This window comes from Gallinula chloropus (genome assembly GCF_964237585.1).
Source record: "Gallinula chloropus genome assembly, chromosome: 1".
NCBI classification, from domain to species: domain Eukaryota; kingdom Metazoa; phylum Chordata; class Aves; order Gruiformes; family Rallidae; genus Gallinula; species Gallinula chloropus.
In genome coordinates this window covers 70,188,790-70,208,713 of record NC_140085.1, presented here as the reverse complement: position 1 = coordinate 70,208,713, position 19,924 = coordinate 70,188,790, and the positions used below count along the sequence as shown (strand labels likewise).

The 19,924-nt window shown below is 46.4% G+C and overlaps 1 protein-coding gene across 1 annotated transcript in view; it reads left to right on the top strand.

Moving 5' to 3' along the window:
• The window catches only part of BORCS5 (BLOC-1 related complex subunit 5), a gene marked incomplete at its 5' end in the record, with an annotated part of 74,552 nt that extends 59,969 nt beyond the window's left edge, over positions 1-14,583 (top strand). The window contains one exon of the mRNA XM_084277557.1: positions 14,036-14,583. Coding sequence (XP_084133683.1) covers positions 14,036-14,266 — 231 coding nt within the window. The 3' untranslated portion in view covers positions 14,267-14,583. The remainder of the gene's footprint in view (positions 1-14,035) is intronic.
• Positions 14,584-19,924: the final 5,341 nt, after the last annotated feature.

Sequence of the window (19,924 nt, the reverse complement as noted above, 5' to 3'; positions counted from 1 at the left end):
TGCTCATTGTCTGCGTGGCCAGAGAAAGTTTTCTGGTTACTGGCAAAACTCAAAAGTACTGTCATAAATTTGTTGGTCCTTGATAACTCAAAATCGACTGTGGTCCTTTGTAAATCAACACACAATCTGAATTAAAGGAGTTTTTAATAGGAAAGAGAATAAGCAAAGGAAAACAAAAATATTGCATGACTGTCGTTGACTGCAGATCAAAGGAGACCCACCAGTTAATTCCCTTAATTTGGAGACCAAAACACTCTAGCTTTCCTCTCCATCCCATTTCAGCCAGAATTTCTTTGCAGTGTGTTGGCTGGATCTATACCTGCTCGTAAACCTAGAACCTGTGTAACTTCCAGGTTGCTGTGACTGTTCTCTCTCTCAAGAAGCAATAACATTTACCCAAGTGTTTCCTCGAAGGAGAAAGAGTTGGAGATGTGATTGAAGGTAGTTGACTCAAGTGCCTCTCTCCAGCAGTTAGTTACTTGTACTCGAACTGTTGGTTTTGGAAGGGATTGATTTTTATCACGATGGGCTTTGCTTTCACTGCCAAAAAAAAAAAAGGATGTGCTTGCATCTTTTTAGGGAAAAATAACCACTATACATTAAATATTATGTTTCATATTAATTTTTGGCAGCTGTCTCGCCATCTGTTGCAATACTGCATTAATTCCAGGGCCACTGAAATATTTAGGATTCCTTTAAATTTTTTTCTCCTTATCAGCTTGAAAAACAACAGAACAGCAATTTGGGATTTATGTATGTTAATCCAGGGTTATGGCATCTCACAAAATTCATCAGTTTTCAAGAAAAAAAGCCTGTGCTCAGCATTTTCTGAGTAATTTGTCTACTCTTTGGTATTTTGTAGGATGAAAATTTTTAGCTTACTGGATGAATCACCACATTATTGACTTATGGGGCCATTCTGTTCAGACAGGTCTGGGAACAGGATCTAGTTTGTCTACTGATGGTATGTTGGACCCACATGAGCTTGTTAGACGTGTTGACCAGCAATATAAATATTGCTGGGGGCAAAGAAGTAAATGAATCAGGGGGAGGGCTACTTTGCATTAAGTGCATACCACTGGAGGATGTCTCTCTTGGGTAGCAGGGAGAGAATTTGGAAAGTTATCAGGTAGGTGATGGTGAGTAACAGGCAATGGGAAACAAGTAGGATAGGTGAAGGCTGGGCAGCAGAGGCAAATTTGCAGAAAGGGCCCATGAGTTTGTGTGCTTCCAAAACTGTTCAGTTTCAAAGCCTTAAAAAAGATTATTTTTCATGTGGTAGATGCTAAGCTTCTTAAAAATCACATCCTTCAAAATAGCTGAAGCTGAGTATCAAAAATGACTAGTCTCTCTTGAACATGTAAGCCTAGCTGGTTGCTGTGAAAGCGACAGCGAAGCTGAAAGCCATCTCAGGTACCTTCAAAGATGGTGTGAAAGAAAAGGTTCTTACTAAACTTCCGATGTTGGCAGAGGAGTTGTGCTATTAGAAGTGTCCTGTATACCCTTGAAGGCACATGTGGTTCCTAGATTAACTGTGCTTGAAATGTATTAAGTGGATTATTAGGAGGGCTCTTACGCTTCGCCCCAAACCCGAGTGCCGGTGCAGTGTATCTGCAGCTTTCATTGCCGTCGGCACCCCAGGCTGACAGTAATTTTGAAAACAGAACACTTCACATGGCTTGTAGATTTTTAACAAATGTGATGGTGGAATAGTTAATCAGCTGTTGCCCAGGCAGGCATTAATATCAGTAATTTGTTGCCATATGGGAAATCAGTGTCTGGCTTGTTTCATACCTGTAAAATCCTCTATGGGAATGGCTCATTTTGAAGAAATATTCCAGAATGTATATGGAATTTATTTTTAAAATAAGTTTGCTGCAAAAAGTAACTGTAATGGGCTTCAGTGGGGTGGGACCCGATGATCTCTCAAGGTCCCTTCCAACCCCTACGATTCTATGATTCTGTGATTAGTATGTAATTAAGATGTCCAGAAAGATATACCTTAATATTTGGCAAGTAAATAATTTTTGAAGCCACACATAGACGACACTGTGTCTCCAAATACATGTCAGCCATTTAAAATTACATATAGGAGTAAAATTACTGTTTTATATAAGCAACAAGTCTGGTGCATTTGACAGACCAACAAGGAAAGCCCTTTAAATTACAAGCATTATATACAAGCACATTTTAGCTTATCCCATGTATTTAAAACTCATAAATTGTGATTCAGCCATTCATGTCACCACGTGTGTGAAGTAAAACATGCCCAGCAATTTGGGGATTTAGGAATTAGTTTATTTTTTCTGAATGCCTTGTGGCTTTTTGACCTTTATAGCAACTACACTGTTTCTGTGGCATGGAGCTTTGTGTTATCAGAGACCTGTTACCTAGTAGCAAAGTGTGCTGGGGAATTTTGACTGTAGAAGTCATCAACATGGTTTTGTTCCAGCCTGGGGGAAGGATGGGTTTGTTACAGGCAGGGTCCCTGGGTCTGAACACCTCTCCTTATAGGTGAGAGGGCTGGCAGCCATAGGAAGAGCTTGAAGAGGTTTAACATTTCCAGCTGGAAATTAAAGGACAAGGTGTGTTGAAGTTGATGATAAAAGGAAAAGTTGTGTAAGTGCAGGAAGTCGTTCCATGACCAGGAATGAATGAATGCAGAGCCAGGAGCCTTGGCATGGCAACTAGGTTGATGCAGTGCAGGATCCCATTAGTCAAGGCAGCAATTAGACTTGGGGTGTGTATCTGCTTCAGGCCCAGTTTCTACTGGGCGATGCACCACGGTCGCTTTTCTCAGCTCCAGCTCAGAAAGCGTTGGAGTGTCCGAGATTCATCCCGTGTTTCAGTTGCCATTGACCAGTTCCTCTTCAGCCAGTGGGCTCAGATGATGGGGAAGTTTTGTGGAGGTGTGTTTTGTTTGGTCTTCGGTTTTGTTTCAGTACTCTGCCCAGTGGAGTGATTGTTTCCATTCCTGTTTAGATATGGTTTCCCTGTGCATGGTATCAGAGCTGAATTTCCAAAACTCTGTGTGAAACCTGTTTTCAGTGGGCATGCCTTGAGAATGACTAAATTGACTTAGTCTAGCAAAACAGGAATGGTCTCACCAAGTCCAAAGTGCTGCTTTGACTTCAGGCCCTGGCTTCAAAATCAGTGTGCTCATATGGATCAGATCACTAGTTACTTTTTACCCACTGAAATGAAGGGCTCAGGGGATCAAAGGAACCCTGTTAAACAAAGCCTGGCAGTAGTGAAGATAGCAATGTGTTCAGTTTTGACACAGCATTTAAAGACTTTCTAGATTAGGTCATTTTAACTCTCAAGCAAAACCGAGTTTTTGATTCACAGACTTAAACTAACAATGCCCCAAAATACTGGCAAGGAGGCCTGAATATTCTTTGGGATGTAATATTTCTGAAATGGGGAAGAACCTGGATTGAAATGCCATTTGTATTTTCAAGGGATTTAATGCCCCACTGCCACACTGCTTAGAAAAGCTAGGGAACATAATGTTCTGTCAAGAAGTTGGTACCTTAAATATAGTCCTTGGCACCATGGAATTACGAGATTCATGAGAACTGTGGCAATCTTTCAGCCTCTTTCTCTTCTGTGTTGAAGTGTTATTTGTAATGACTGGAGCCTTAACAGGCACCATCATGCAGAAATAAATATGCAGGGTGGTTAGGCTGGAAACTACCTTCATGTCCTCTGGTTGATCCTTCTTGTTTTGCTCCAGCCTGATGTGCAAGTGGATTGAATTCTCAAGTGGTGGGGGCGAACCCCTTCCCATTTTCATGTTGGCTGGTTAATGGCTTTGGGAAAAGCTTCACAATGGTTGATTTAATGTGTAGAATGAACTTCTTTCTGTGTATGCCCGAGGCAGATGGCCAGTGCTCTGTTGTACGTGAACATTATGAAGTGATCCAGCAGTTATTAAGGAAGAGGAAAGATTGCTTGCACTTGTGACAGCCTGAAATCTGTTGTGTTAACATGCACTGCTTCACTTGGTGTCGTAAAAAAGACCAGTCCCTCCCTCCTAAAATATATGTGTGAAATCAGCTCTAGAATGTTCCCTTCTCTTGTGCTGTGGTTTTCTACGGCCTTTTGAGAAGATCTAAACTGTAATCCTTTCCACTACCAAGTTTCCAAGAAAGTAGAAAATTGAACAAGTATCTAGCAGTCAGAAAAGCTTATAATCATTACAGAACTTAGGTCCTTAAGAGACTGTCACCAAAGATCAGAAGTCTAGTATGCTAAACCTTATATTAACACTTCCATCAGGATTAGTGCCTGGAGTTTATGATTATCGAGTACCAGGAGTAGAATTCGGTTTCTTCTCACAGCCTGCTTACACTGGGAAATTTGGTTCCTTGTTTTAGTCTTGTTTCCCCAGGTGGAAAAAACCCCAAAGAACAAAACACACACCCCACCCCAAAACATTGTAGAATGTAGGAGTAAGAAGTATTGAAGTCCATTCCTGATTTAGCATTGGTGATACTGAATTTGGACGTGAAACAGATCTGAGATACGCGGAAAGCAGATACCAGCCTGGACTGTCTCACCCAGAGGTATTCCCCCCAGAAATAAGAACAGATTGATTGTATTGCAAAGGGCTGTGAGATGATCTTGTCTGACACAGCGTGTGCAGCTCTCCCTATGTTCAAGGAACGTGAGTTCATGGGATAACAGAAGAGCTTATAGGGATGCTTGGAGGAGTGGAGAACCTCTGGGAGGAAACTGGAAAAACTTTGCTTGTTTGGCTTAGTCAGCTGAAGACTGAAAATGGTGTATTTCCCTTTCTAGGTAAGTCTGTGGTTATTGTTGATTGAAAACGGTCTTCTCCCTCCCTGCTGGATTGTGTTGATACAGGAAAAGTCACTTTACAGGCTTTCATTCTTAACAGTTACCTCCTGTTTCAGTGGTGAATTGAAAATTTCAAGGTGTCAGCTCTACCCCTAAGTGAGAATTGAGGGGAGGCTGAGGGGGAGGGACGGTGTCAGGAATCTTAGCTAAAAGCTGTTCAGCAGTTTGACGTTCACTTTAGATAGGTTAGCCAGTATTATTTGCAAATATTTGGAGTTGCACTGATGATTTAAAGATGCTAGGTAGTAGGCTGTGAGAGCGGGGCTGACCTTGTGTTAGCAGCCCTATAATTAGCAACCTGATAACAATCAGATGTGATCTGCGGAGATGACTTCATGTTGAAAGTATTACAAAGGCTTAGTGCAAGTAATCTGTCCATCTTGCTTTTTATGAAGGCTGGGCTTTCCTTTATGTTTCTGTGCCATTGGGGCATGAATGTTTCTGTGTGAGAACACTATTAGCCATTATTTCAACACTACTCTAGAGGTACGAAACATATAATTTACAAGTAATTAATTTGTGGGGGTGTTGTTCCTGACTGGATGTGTCATCTGCCTCTGGAAGCCTGTATAAAATGCTAAATTATAGTACTGTACAATACCCTGTAATCAAGCGTATGAACTGTGAGTGTATGAAGAGAAAGCAATGTATTTGAAGAGCAATTGCTGGGACTGGCAAATTAGCTAAGAGATAGAATCCCAAACCAGATTAATTTCAGCTGAAAAAGGTTCTCAGGTAGTTGCTGTAAAATGAATCAACAGAACAGCAGCATATGGTAAGGAATTTCTGACAGTGCTTAAGGTCAGGAAGGGTTCTTGGGTGATAGCCTTGCCTTTTGCTTAATCCAGCCCATAGAATCTAATTCTTGCTTTTGCCTGACTTAAGCTACGTGGGAACTGAAGATGGACTAATTACTTTTCAATTATAAGTTCTCCTGCCAGGTCACAGTGTAAATTTTCAGTTGCCTTCTCACTTCTGATCAAGTTATTCTGGAGATGCCTTTGTAGGCACACACAAGGAGAGACAAACACTCAGCCTTCTGCAAAAATTAAGGCCGCTGCTGCTCAGTACAATACAAATAGATGCTCAGAGTGGATTAGAGTTACCACAACTCATTGAATTTTTGTCTGAGTTGGTGGTGGTAATAGGGACTCTTCTTGTTATATTTTGAACAATAGCCTGTAGCCTCAGAAGAGCTTGCTATGGAAATGATTTGCAGTGCTCAAGATTTCCTTAAGGCTTTTCTGAAGCCTTACTATCGGATCTTGTGGGCACCAGGAAAAGTGCTGGGACATTTGAGCCTCAGCACTGTGGAAGCATGGCGGAGGCAGTCTTGAATGTGGCTCTTCTGGGAAAGAAGGTGCAGATCCTCCCCTTATCATCATCATCACTGGGATGTACTTGGCTCGTGTCGTGTTCTCTGTGAACATTAAAGATACAGAACTTCAAAAAGATCCTTCAAAATTGTTTTGGGTTATCATTGGCTAATATTGGTAGAGCTGACATAGCTTTGAGTTTCCCTGGTGAGAAGCTGTTGATTTGGACATTTCCTGTGAGAGCTCTGGCTGTGGGGTAAAGAGCAAAGCCCTCATCTGGGCTGTCAGATGTCCAGAAGTCCCTGGTTCCTGACGGCTGGGTTTGTGCCTCTCACATCTCGCGCGTCGGCCTCCTTGTGTGCACGTGGGCCATCTGCACCGCACATGGGAGGCGGGTCAGATGCAGCTGGGGGTGGGGGTGCCACGGCGCTCAAACCCATCTTGATCTGTGGTTCCCCAGGCAAAAACAAAGAGGGAGTCCTAGATAACCCTCCTACCACTTCACAGACTGTACAGAATCGCTACAGCTCAGCTCCTTTTGTTCTCTGAGAAGAGGTTTATAAGCTTTTTCTTCCTAAGCAGTGTTCTCTTCTAGAAAACACTTTCTTCTCATGTGTCTAACCCTGAATAAATATGGCAAATGTTAGCATCTCCTTTCGAAGGATTTTGAAAGACTTTCTGGTGAAAAAAAAAAATGGGTGAAAGAAGACCTATAACTAGCAGGCCCCAAGTGTGAAGCTGAGAGTAATAGCACTGGGTCAGATGGCTTGCAGATTTAACGATGCTGCCTATTTTAGGTTGCACTTCTTCACTGTGATGAGAGTGGTGTTTTTCTGAGCAACATCTCATTAATGGTAGTGGTTGTCTCTCTTCAAATCGAAGTTTGTTCTTAATAGGAAGATCAGCCTGCTTAAAGCTAGTCATTCTGACATGTTAAAAGTACAGAAGCTGAAATTTGTGATAAAATAAAACCCTAAGGGTAAATAACATTGACAAGTGCTGTTGTCCTGTAATATTCAAGCTCTGGCTGGATACAGGAGCGTTCTGAATGAGTAATATGGCAGCAGTGCAGAATTGGGAAATGAGGGAATTGAACACCTCGTTTTGTGGCAGTCTGAACTAGAGTTGTGGAAATTATCATTTAAGCAACAGATCATTCCATAGCAGATGCAGATATTTCATTCTCTAGGAACAGCTAATTAAAGACAGACTAGGAGTTTCAGATCTGTTTCTGTGGAGTTGTACTCTACGAAGGAGAGGGTTTGTGAGGATGTTGTACACGCAGGTTCATTTATCTTGTATATAGCCTGGGTGGGTTGGTTTGGTTTTTGTCTCTTACACTTTGTTGTTTAGGAGAGGTACGGAAGCATTTCTAATGGTTTGTATGTAGCAACAGTTTTAGTCCGGATAAATAGAGATGATTTTATAGATATATGTAGATTGTTCTGTGAAAGCAGCAATTGAAAGCTCTAAAAATGGTCTTACTAGTTAGTCACTGAGCTAGAAACTGCTGTAACCTTTTTTTGGTGACATTAAAACTTACAGGTAAAATCCGATTGTTTTTTTCCCCACCAAGAAACTTGTTAAGTATTTAGAAGTCTGACACAGCCACAGTAAAGGCTGAGTTAGGATCCAGGAACACATGCAGTGGGAGATAGCATTTACAGCCCCAGATTACAGGTGGCTGCTGGCTGTCAGGCTTTGCTATGAGGCTTCTGCCACCTCTGTGAAGTGGGGCCCTGCTTTTTCAGGCCCTTGGAAGTCTATTTGTTCATTAGTGCTGGGCGAGAGGTAGGTATTATTTTAATCATAGCTTTAGGACTCTTTTTTTAGCAACAGTTAGTGACAGCAGTCATAACTTAAGCTTGGGGGACTGCCAGTTGGCAGAAGGATGCTGGTAGCTCTCAAGCGGGGAAGGCTCGAGTTGGAACTGAGGGAGACGTGGGCTGTGGAGGTCAGACACTGGGGTAGCGACAAACATATCCTGTCCAGTAACACAATATGCAGGAAGGTGGAGAAGCTAATTTCAGGAACAAACCTTCTGATTCTTTTAAATTCTGAATTCTTTTGTGCAACCCAGGGCCTCCCAAAATAGTTAAATCTTGATGTTTGAGGAGCAGCAGCCTATCTTATACTATCTCATATATACTGTGGCTTTAAGGGCCCAGGCATGGATTTAGCTGTAGATCTTTGGAAGCAAGTAAGGGCACTGATATCGCTGTTAATGTTGCTAAAACTCAGTGTTAGAGCCTGTTAAAAATGCTACTTTTTTTCTTTAACTTGACTTGAGATATGCACAACACTTGGCAATTGTTTCCAGCAATGGCAGATTACAGAGGGAGCAAAAGGAACTTTTTGGCATGGGATTAGGTCTTGGATGTGATATGCAAAACCTGAACACAAATGATAATTGTTTACCTGGCAGCAGCGCAGAGGAATGGTACTCGGGAGAGGCTGATGCTGAAGAGGATGTGGGATCCTTGGCTGGGTCTCCCTGTTTTTCTACTCTGGCAGAGATGCTGCCCAGTAAGTTTATCACTTACCAGTGTGTGGGATGAGTGAGAGAAACAGAGGATGTTCCCATCATCAGGAAGTCATCATGATCTATTGTGTTAACTTTGCGTGCCATTATCAAAGAGAGAGGGGAAGAGAAGGGGGGGGCGGGGAAGCCATTCATTGAACGCATTTGTTTTTAAGCAGTACAGAAAGAGGAGCTGTCTTCAGTTTTAAGTGCGTTGAGTGCAAAGTATTTTCACACCAGCACATGGTGACTAATATTCCATGCAGTCATGCTCCCGCCTGTTGCTTTCCGAGGTGGTTGTTGTGCAGCAGCAGGAAGGAGTTCATCTAACCCCACCCAGGCACCTGACACTGTCAAGGGAAAGGCTGCTCCTGCTCGGAGTGCTCTTGTAACAAGTGAACTTTCTGGAATAAGGATTGCACCTTAATTGCTGTGGGCTTTTGAGTGGTAGCCATGGGGGATGGGAGCTAAGAGGAAATCATTGAGGCAGAGGGATAAATGGATGTCTACCTGAATGCTTGAAGGCTGTTGCTGAGTGTGGGGGGAAGCAAAACATCTTCCTGCCTTATGGGCATTTTAAGGAGGGAGTGGAGAAGCAGGGAATGACGGAGCACCCTCTTAGGAGATGTATTTGCTTTGTTACAAATGTCAACAGTGTCTCTCTAGAAATTTGATTCTGAGTTTAATGAACTTGTGATTGTGTTTGCATGTTCTGCAACCAGGGACAGTAAGTCTAGCAGCAATTTTCAGTCTTGGTTGTTGAACTAACAAGATGTGATGTGAGCTCTGTTTCTGAGAGCTCAGGGTACCTACATGAGCATGGCAGAGATGCTACAAAACCAGGCCAGGTAAGAGGGGCACTGCTTTGCTTTCAGCGTGGTCTCTTGAAAAGAATTGGGCAGTGTCCAGTGCTGACCTCGGTCTTTTCGTGGGCTAAATTAATGTCTTTATTCTTCTTGGTAGTGTGGGCCAAGAAGAATTCTAAAATGAATGCAAGAATTTGTGGTGTGCAAGATGTCTGAAAGTACCCTCGATTGTTTCTGTGTTACAAATGGGCCTGTGTAGCACAAAGCCTGTGAGCCCTTGCTGCTTGGTGATGTGAATGGTGTAGCAGGAGGGGCTGTGCTGCGGCCCTTTTAAGTGTGGGGGGGGAATATCCATCTTGCACTGTTGTTGGAAGTAATTATGAATCTGTTTTCATTTGAAGAAAAGCCCAGTAGATGTCATTTCATGTTTAAAATGTGAAGCGGAGGCATAAATTAGTGTCCTGTTGCTACTGATCCACGGAGGAGTCATGAGCTTTGAAACGGAAACAGACTCAAATTCTGAATGTCACTGGCTGTACAAAAAAAAAATATGTCATGCTGGAAGGTTAGCTTTAGGCTTCTCTGGTTTTAGGGTACTATGATGTGTTTTATGACACTACTGAAAGAATAACTGAAAAAAACCCGGAAGGGGAAAAAATCCTGTCTTCTACTCTGGGCAGGCCTGGCCTCAGGTCTCCAGCTTTAACAGGAGGAATTGGTTTTGGAAAGAAATGAAATGTACATTGGGAGCTCTCACTGGGAACACTTATTTTTCCCTCAAGACCAGGCTGGGTCTTACAAAAACCTCTCGCTGTGGTGGGAATTAGGATGAGAACTTTGTGTGCTGGGCTCTGCCCTCTGCTTTTGTTCTGTTGCTTCTTTACAGGCCTCAGGTCCAGTTTTTTGACTCTCTCAACTCTTCTGTACCTGTAAGTTGGGGATGATGATTGCTTACTCAGTGGTGGTATTTGCAGGAGAAATCAGTGATGGTGAAGCTGTCAAGGGGCTGGTGACAGCACAGCTCCACATCTGCCATGGTTTACGGGTACAGGGCGGTGACCTGCCAATGGGGGAGTTGCCCGCAACTGTGGTGGCCTGGAGTAGTAGGAAGCAGAGCAGAAACAATGGCTCAAATAAACACTTGCAGATGGTTGTAGGGCAGTGGAAGAGCTGCTGGCTCTGAGGCATCTCGCTGGGCTTCCCAGTGAGTTTCTCAGCTAGGGATGGGCAAGAAGGCTGACACTTGAGGGTTTTTTTGAAAGAGACTGTTGCAGGGCCTTACATGTGGGAGGTGGGAGTTGATGGGAGGAACTCAGAGAAGGAAAATTCATTCAGCTGACCCTCAAAGGTGTCTTGAAAAGCATGGACTGCCATGGCTGTAGGCAAGGGAGCAGACTCATTGCCTAAGCTCCCCTTCTCCAGATGCTTTTTATTGCTACTGTATGGAATTAAATAGATGGGAATTAAGCGGATTCTTATGTGCGTTCCCTGTTCATTACAGATTCCCAAAGGGCAGTTTCAGTCTCTGTGGTGGGTAAATAGGGCTAACCCTCTGAGTCCGGCAACCAAAGGCCCTGTCTGAGCTGCAGAGGAATGGGACTGCGTGCCAGGAGAGGTAAAAGCACAAGGTCTGGCACTGGAGGAGCTTGCTTGGAGGGGGAGGAGGCAGGAAGGATGTAAGTGTGTATTTAGGCCCGCTTCAAGGAAAGCTGCAAAGAGGCATTGGCATTTATATATGGGAGTCAACACATAGTGCTTTTTCTTTTTTTAAAATCTTAGTTAAAAAGCCCAGGTTGAGTCTGAGTGAAAGCAGGCCTCGCCTCGCCTCGCCGTTACTCAGCTGCGGCCCTCCTTGTCCCATCACGGGCTGTGCAGCTGCCATGGCCTCCCGCAGCAGCCAAACATGAGCACTAGGTGCAGGGAAACCATAGGAAACACTCACTTCCACCCTTTCTCTTTCTTGTGAGGCCACTTTTTTTTTTTGTTTTTTTTTTTTTTTTTTTTAAATAACCATTGAGAATGTGTCCAAAAGTAGCAAAGAGCTTGGAAGGCCGCTCCACATTTCTTCATTTTGCAGGTCAGCTTTAGCTTCTCCCCATGTTCCCCCCCAGGTAAGTGGACAATTACACAAGGAGTCTAAAAAGTTATCAGCTGGAAATTATTAGAATGGAGAGACACGGGAGCCATCAGGGGGTTTTTTTCAGGGCTTGGTTGATGCGAGCTTTGTCTCTTCCACAGTGCTGTGAAACCATGTGGAGAACCTGCCCGTGGAGGAGAACTTCAGCACCAGGGGAGGTTTCTGCCTGGGTCCCTGCACCACTCAGTTTAATGAGGCGTGCTGGCTTTTGGCAGGTTTCTGACTGCCTGCCACCGCGCGCCACTGTCTCCAATTAGGTAGGACGTTTGTAGGCGCTGCATTGAATTTACTTCCATCCTGTGCAGACCTGGTGGTGGTCTGCTTTTTACACACTCCAATTTACAGAGCTAGCGCCAAGCTACTAAATTATTAAGCTGGGGTTTTAATAGAAACCCCTGTGTAGGCTTAAATTGTTTCCACTCTATTTGGAGTTTCCTGCTCTGCTGGTTTTTATTTTGTCCTCTGCATTAAAGTGTGGAGGGAGGAATTCACAGGAAGGCACAGAGGCAAAGAGGAAGAATTCAGCCTGAGAGCACTAGAGAGCACAGACGAAATAAAAGGTTAATTGGTGCTGTATCCAACTCTGATGGAGGTGATGGCAGGGGAAGGGGGAAGAAAAATGCTTCCTGATCCGTGTGACAGTTCAACAGAACCTTGTGTCTTTGTTTTCAATGCTGTTTGGAACTTAAAATTCTCAAGAAAATATTTTCTTGCCCAACTTTTTCTTCTCTTGACCCCTTCACCAGGGCTTGAAAGGGACAATTGTCAGCAAACACAGCTCCCCCCAGTTTTTCCCTTCCTGTCTCCAATGGGAAGGCAGTGCTCAGTCTGGTGGGACTTTCCTCTTCAGTGGAGTATGTGCCTTCCAGCTTCCCACTGCTTCCACCCAATCCTGCCCTTGCAGCAGGCTTTCGCCAGCAGCCCCCCACCATGGCGTGCTGCATCATGAGGATTATTGAAGTGCTAATGTGACATCTGTAAGTCAGATATGGTGAGCCTGGCTTGGCTTTTAGGAGTGCACCAATAAATCTGGGTTGTCTCTGACGACAGGAACAATTGTTGTCCTCAAGCAAGTGGGCTGACTGTCAGAGTTAAAACAAGGAGTGTTGTTTGAACTGGGGACTGCTGGTAGATGCGGAGTCCTCAGCAGTGATTCCGGGAGGCTGCTTCGTCATGAGCAGTGACTTCCTTCCTCTGGGGGTACTTGAATGGGAGAGGTTCAGAAAGACAGTGACAAGGGGCGGCAGTGGGCCAAAACTGGTCAGTGTGTGTCCGTTCCTGCCCCTTCGCTTGGCAGTCGCTGTGAGCACACACTGAGCCCCGCTCCAGCGGTTTGCTTTCGCTGAGGAGTGTGACCCAGCGTGGTTACAAGATAGGTGTCCACCACTCAGATGTACCAGTTGGAAGAGCCAGCACACTGGAGCAACTGGGGCTGTCAAGCACAGCTACAGTGAGTTGAGACAACCGAGTGTCAGGTGTGCGCTTAAGGGGTTGGAGGTCTGTTACTGAGCACTCTGAATACGTGGTACGTCTCAACAGTGTGTGAAACAGCGTAAACCGTGCGACTCGACTCACGGGTGCGCGGTACTAGCAGCTGTCAGCCAGATCCTGCCTGGAGTTTGCAGGTCTGGCTGAAGAGAAAGTTGGGTTGTGAATTAGAAAGGCTACACCTTCGTCACTCAATGGCAGGAATAGCACCGCAGTTCCGGTCATTGTCAGCATGCTCCAGCCGTGTTTGGGTACTTACTGTGTTTAATTGCGTAGCAGATTTACTTAATGTCTCTCCTGGGGTCACTCATAACACGTTTATTTTTAGGTTTCGGGGAAATTAGGGACACTAGCAATCCGTTGAGGTTCTCTCCTCAAGGCAAGAGTTTTCCAGACGATGATGGTAGTAACAGCCACAGCTTAGTCAGAGTTACCTGGCTAAGCTGATGAAATTAGCACCGGCAAGCGTGGTAGAGCTTAACACTTGCAAGTGTGTACAGTCTCCACTGAAAATGTACCACAGGTGTATGTGGAGACCACCAAGTTATCCACATGGATAACTGCCAGGGAACTCCTGATAAACCACAGGCATATATATCCTCCAAGTTATCCAGTGCCTGTTGACTTTCAACCTTGTAAATAAAGAATTTTCTGATCAAATTCTCAGTGTTTGGGTGTAGGACTGAGTTGGCTGTATGTCCTCCCTGGTATACAGGTATGAATCGTCCCATTTCACGACAGACTGGTTAAGCACTTACGGAGCAACTCCTTTGTGTACCTGGCTGGTATCTCCAGTGGGGCATCTAACGTGCTTCTCGGTTCTTTTTAGGAAAGACAGCGTGCCGAAGGGCCTGTGGGAACATTTGGCCTAATGCACCTCGCTCTGCTTGTTGTTTTTAAACAGATGGACCTCTCTGTGGAAACTCTTTATAGCTTCATGCAGGAGCGCCAGAAGAAGTATGCCAAGTATGCGGAGCAGATCCAGAAGGTCAACGAGATGTCTGCCATCCTGCGCCGTATACAGATGGGCATCGACCAGACGATCCCTCTGATGGAGCGTCTGAACAGCATGCTGCCAGAGAGCGAGAGGCTGGAGCCCTTCAGCATGAAACCTGACCGGGAGCTCAAGTCTTAGCTGATCCGGCGGGCTCCCCCTCCTCACCTTCCACGCTCCAGCGTTCGGCGCGGACGCGCTTCCAACGGGCTGGGCTGGCAGATGTTTGGAGCGGACGGCAGTGCTGCCTGACTCTCTGCCAGGGCATCGGAGGAAGAGCAGCGTCAGCTGCCAGGACTGCACAGCCAGGAATCCAGGAGCTCCCTGGTCCCGTCGTCAGGAGAAGATTTACCATTCTTTCACCTCCCTCCTCTTGCCCTCGTGTCTCTGTTAGCACTGCCATCGCCTATGCAGAGACATTTGTTTCCTTGCTGTGACTAGGTTGGGGTTTACAGATGAGGAGTTTTCTTTCATTGGGGTTTTTCTGTTGTTGTTGTTTGTTTTGTTTTGTTTTTGTTTTTTTAAGACTAGAAAAATTCAAAGGGATACAGGGTGTGACAAACCCGCTAACATAGTTCTTGTGCCACTGGGGTTTAGGCAGTTAGATGGCTGTCAGGTATTTCTGAGACAACCTCCCCTTCCCTCCCTCCTCAGCCTTGGAAATACGTGTATTTTATAGGTGCAAGTGCGGGAGCCAGGAACTGGCTTACTAAAATCTGCCTATTATCATAACTAACATGGTTTGCATGGCAGGGGTTTGGCACGTCCTCCTCGAGGCTCCTGTTTTATGGGCTTGCTAATTTACGAGACTGTAAAGGAATAACTGTTACAGATACGTCTGTTAATGTTAAGCAAGCCTTAGTGTTCCTCTCTCCCTTGCCCTTGCAGTGTCCCTGTGCCCCAGCTGGTGGCATTTCGTGTCCCTCACCTTGCACAGTGGGTTGCGACACGGCACTGGCACGCACACACCTGCTCAGTTTGCATCCCAAAGTTGGACACGAGGTGTCGTCTTTTTATTTTTATTGGGACACTCCAGTTACTTGGTGCTGTCTTTTTTTTCTATCAGAGGGATGCAGATGCTTATCTTTGAGTGTCTGGAGTTGGAGGGTGGAGTTGTGGGGAATCCTTTAGGCCTTCCTCTTGGTTTAGCTGCCGTCCTGCCGAGAGCTCGCCTGAATGCGGTGGTTAATGACTGAAACCGCTTCAGGACCGTGCTCGGGGAATGGTTCCAAACGCAACAGGATGCACTTGCCTTCTCCCAAGCCAAGGGCCCCACTTGAAGGAGGTGAGTTAGTTGAAAAGTCTGATGCTGGTCTGCAGGCAATTTGCTGCACTGACCCAAGATTTGGTTTCTCCCTGTATAAAACATGGGGGTATTTTACATGCTGCTGTAAAAACTACCTATGGACCTAGAAATGGGGTTTAACCGTCTGTGTCACCATTGCATGGCAGCTCTTGTCCATGGCAGAAAGAGCGTGACACCAAAAGTGAGGGGCCCTTGGTTTGTGGGGTCAAGGGTAGGTTTGTGTTTGTTACGTTAGTTCCAGGATGCTGCTCTGGTGAGGAGGCTGAAGCATGTCCGTGAACCCCAAGGGCTGTTGTAGGTCAGGAGCCCAGTCCCAGCGGTGAGCCCGGCCCTCTTTGAGAGAGTCAGTGCGATAACCCACCTTCCAGTATGGCACAAGGCTAGGTGACTTGCCAAAGGCCACTTGCTTTGATACCTCTTAGTACTCAAGAGTACTTGAGCAGCAAAAGATTGTCTCTGAGTGCTTGGGAGTAAGAGCCCAGTAGGTTCCCAATGATACTGATTGCTGCCAGGTGGCTAGAAGCAGCATGCCGTTGTCCTGTTGCATTCCCAAAGGCCATGCAGCCTAGAGCGAGTTCTTGTGATGCCAACAGCAGCCAACTTAGACATGTCGCTGAACTGTAGCGGTGCCCAGACCCAGGGCCCACTGAACACTCTCGGAAAGCTGAGTCCTGTAGAATCCAGCCCCCTGGAATGATGCCCTGGGAAGAGTGGTAGATTGCTTGGGAGACGGCAAGGAACTTAGCAGATTTTCTAGTCAAGGCAGCAGAGCGGGCCTGGTTGTCTCCTGCTTCCACCCCAGAGCTGTTGCGTGGTTGTGTACACATAGGTGTACACTGTACGTTGCTTCCACCCTTGCCCGTGTGTCCTGCAGTACTAGACATTTGGTTTGTGTGAAAGCTTGCATGAGACTTAACAACCCATGAAAAGCTGCTGCTCGTAGCTGTGCTCATGAGAGTCCTCAGTGTCCATCACGGAAGACGTCTCGACCTCCCAGTCAGACACACCAGAATATTCAGCCGCTTTATATAGCGGCTGCAGGCGGTTTTGTCCTCCTCACCCAGATGATGCCGTCTGGAAGCTTAAAATGTGCGACATTCATCTGTCTGCCAGGCAGGATAATGAATGTCCCATGCCCAGGCGTGCTGGAAATCTTATACTGGTGGGAAGATCCTGACACTGGATCTTGAGGCAGGGGCTAGCCTGCAGATGCTCTCTCCTGTAAAGTTCCTGGACATTTGGCCTCGTGCTATTGAGAATCAGATCAAAGGGTTGCTCCTTGCAGTACTAATGAGGGCGAGTGAACAGTATTCCTGTCTGAAGGCTGCAGGAGCAAGGGCTGCAAATCAGTTCTTTCCTCACTTGGCTGTAAAACACCTAGACACTGGGCTGATAATGGGAGAAAATGCTCGTTCCTCTGAACATACTGGTCCTTAAGCTTGTGGGAGTGCTGCTGGGCCTCCTAGCTAGAGCCTTGTGAGCAGCCAGCCTAGGGTGTGAAAGCTCCATCAGCTCTGCTAGAGAGAAACCAGAGCAGAGCTGCGACAGCTGACCTCCCCCACAGCACGCAGGTCACCGCCTGCCTTCCACGCAGGGTCAGGTCCCTCATATGGGTTCTGAAGGTACCGTGCACCCTCTTTCTTTCAAATGATGGTTTACAGTTTTATTTTTAAGACATTGTCACTGGCTTCATTAACTGTGAGTCTTCCCACCTCTCGCTGAGGGGAAGGCGTTTGCTGCCGTGTCGTCCTGAGTTGCTCGGCTGCTCCTCGTTCGCTTTGCTCTGCGCGCTGCTCTCGGTTTCACCTCGGATCGCAGGGGATGCTCAGGGTGAGACTGTTGCTTTACTCCCTTTCATGCTGTTTAGCAGGAGGTTTGAGATGTGACTGGAATTACCTTTCTGCTTACAAATTTCCTTTTCCAAGCGGAATGCTGTTGGAGAAGGCCTCAGGTATCTCTTAGGAATGTGCCAGCCATTGCTTCTGCTGCAAAGGATAGCTTGTTGGTGCTGTGAACAGGGAATAAGCTGGTGTGCCCCCGTGAAAAGCAACGTTCCTTCCCTTTCTTGCTTTCTGAGGGGATAGAAAGCTGGTGCGTGGTCTGGGGTGCAGGCTAAGCCACTTGACAGGCAAACGCCCCAAAAAACTGGAGAGCAGGGTGAGTCTCTGGGTCTGCAGATCCTCGCTGGCCTTGGCTGCTCTAGTTCTTCCTCAGACTCTGACATTGCGACCCCCTGCTTTGCGCTGCTGCTGTAGCCCGTGCTGGTCAGTGTGCAACATGGGCGAAGAGGTTTGCTTTGTTGTTGCTGTTGTTTCTTGTAATTTAACATGTTGACAGGGTGCTAAAGTGCCAACCTACCTGCAGGGCAATTTCTGTGAAGATCCAGTGAAGGGGACAGAAAAGAGGTTTTTTGGGTTTTTTTAAAAATGTATGTATTTTAAATTAAATATATTTAAATATATGTGAATATTTAAAGTGTATTTTCCCCTCCTCTCAGCTTTTACACAGAAAGACTAGAAATACACGTTTTCACAGGCCAGATCCTCGCAGGAGCCAGCCTTTCTCTGTCAGAGCATGTGTGTCACTGGTTTCCTGGGGTACTGCTGTAAGGTCCCCAGCGTTCCCAAGCTGCCCGGGTGTGTTTTGATTACCAGCCTTCTGGCTGAGCGCTCCCGGGCGTACGGGTGGTTATCCTGCCCGCAGGCGCCGGCGTCTCCCGCAGCTCCAGCATTAAAGCCTTTGGCATCGCCCTTTTCCAAGCGTGTCGTTCCTCCAGCTGCCTTGCCTCCTTCCTGTACAGCACCCCCGCCTCTCGGCGCCGTATCGGTGGCCGGCGCGCGCCCGTCGGCGCGGGAGGTTGGTACGCGGAACCCACCTTCATGCCGCAGAGGTGGCGGATCTCAGCCGTTGCGGGCCCGCTGCTGCCCAGGGGCTGGAAGGGATGAAAAGGAATGTTGGGGTTCTTTGGCTGCTGTCTCGGTTCTCGTCGGTGCCGATGTCCGGTGTCACTAGTGATGTGCAGAGCAACGCTTGCGGCTCGCCAGCAGCGGCGTGGGGCCGCAGTTCGGCTGCCTGCCTGCCTTTTCTGTGCTGGCAACCCCTTGGAGGTAATGAGGAGTAGTCAGGGGTGAGCTCAGCACACCTACAGCAATACTGAGCTAAGGCTGGGGGGAGGAGGGGACATTCAAGGGGCAATTCTTGATGTCAGCTGCCCAAAATAACTCTTTTGTCTTTTCAAAAGTAGTTCTGTATCTTAACAGACCTCACAAGGAAGCTGTGAGGTAAGGAAGTATGATGGCCTACTGCAGGACCGTAACATGACCACAGAAATAAATGGGGATGGCTATAGATTTTGTCAGGGCCTTGCTGGGGGTGTTACCCACGCAGTATTCCCATGATGCTTTTGATTTTGTTCCCTTAATTCTGATGCAGGCCAAACTGCTGACCAGCACAGCAGTACTGGAGGCTCATGGCGGTTGTTAAAGACCAAGCATCCAGCTTTCAGCGAGTCGAGAGTGAAATTCTGGGTTTTGATCGAGCAGGGAGCAGCTGATGTAAGTAAGAGCTGATTGCCAAGGGACACCCAGTGTTGGGAACATCCTGTGATGGAACCATTTCCTGATGGAAACGGGTTATCCTAATAAACTTAGGAATGGTTTAGAGGAGAATGGAGCGTGTGTGTCCACAGCCGTGGGCTGGCCTGGTGTCAGAAGAGCAAAGCTGCCATGGACTCCTACCTGTGGCACAGGGGGTGCTGAACAACCCGAGGTGCAAATGTGTAGGGTTTGGGGGTGGTTGTTGTTTGTAACGTGCCCTGATGCCCTGCCGCAGCGCTGCCTGTGTTGTATCGCACTCTGGGTTTGTAGGTGGGCTGGAAATAGCTCCCTTTACTTTTCTATCCCCAGCCCTTCTCATTAATACTCTTGAAGCGCAGAGTGGCCGAAGGCTTCACAGCAGAAACACTTTGGTTTGCCTCAGAGCAACACTTTGGGCCCAAGGGCCAAGAAGTTGTCTGTAGGCCTGGTTGAAAGCAAGAGGCCAGTTGCCAGGCTGAGATGGTATAGGATGGATATGGTTCTTCCATGGACTTATTGTGTTTTTGTGTGTATGGTGTAACAGGGGTACTGTATTGCTGTGCTGTTACATCTAAAAGAACTAGAGTAGCTCTACTTTTGCCTCAGAAACCCAAAGAGCAACTACAAGCTAGCTAGGTGTTTAGTCAGAGTAGGGCTGGCTAATTAAAATACTGAAGTGGGTGAGTTTGGCTGAATCTCGGTAATTTCTGATTTAAAAAGCAGCAAGAACAGCCTTGCCAGGACCCCAGGGCTGGCCCCAGAGAAGCTCCAGGCTTTTGAAACCACCAATTTCACACAGTCATCAATGTAAAATTGAGCTGAGTCAAAGTGTAGTGAGCAGGCAGCCTGTGAACTGTACGGTTAGTAAAAACGGGAGCTCACATCATTACTGCATTTTTATTCTCTTACCCCCTGGCT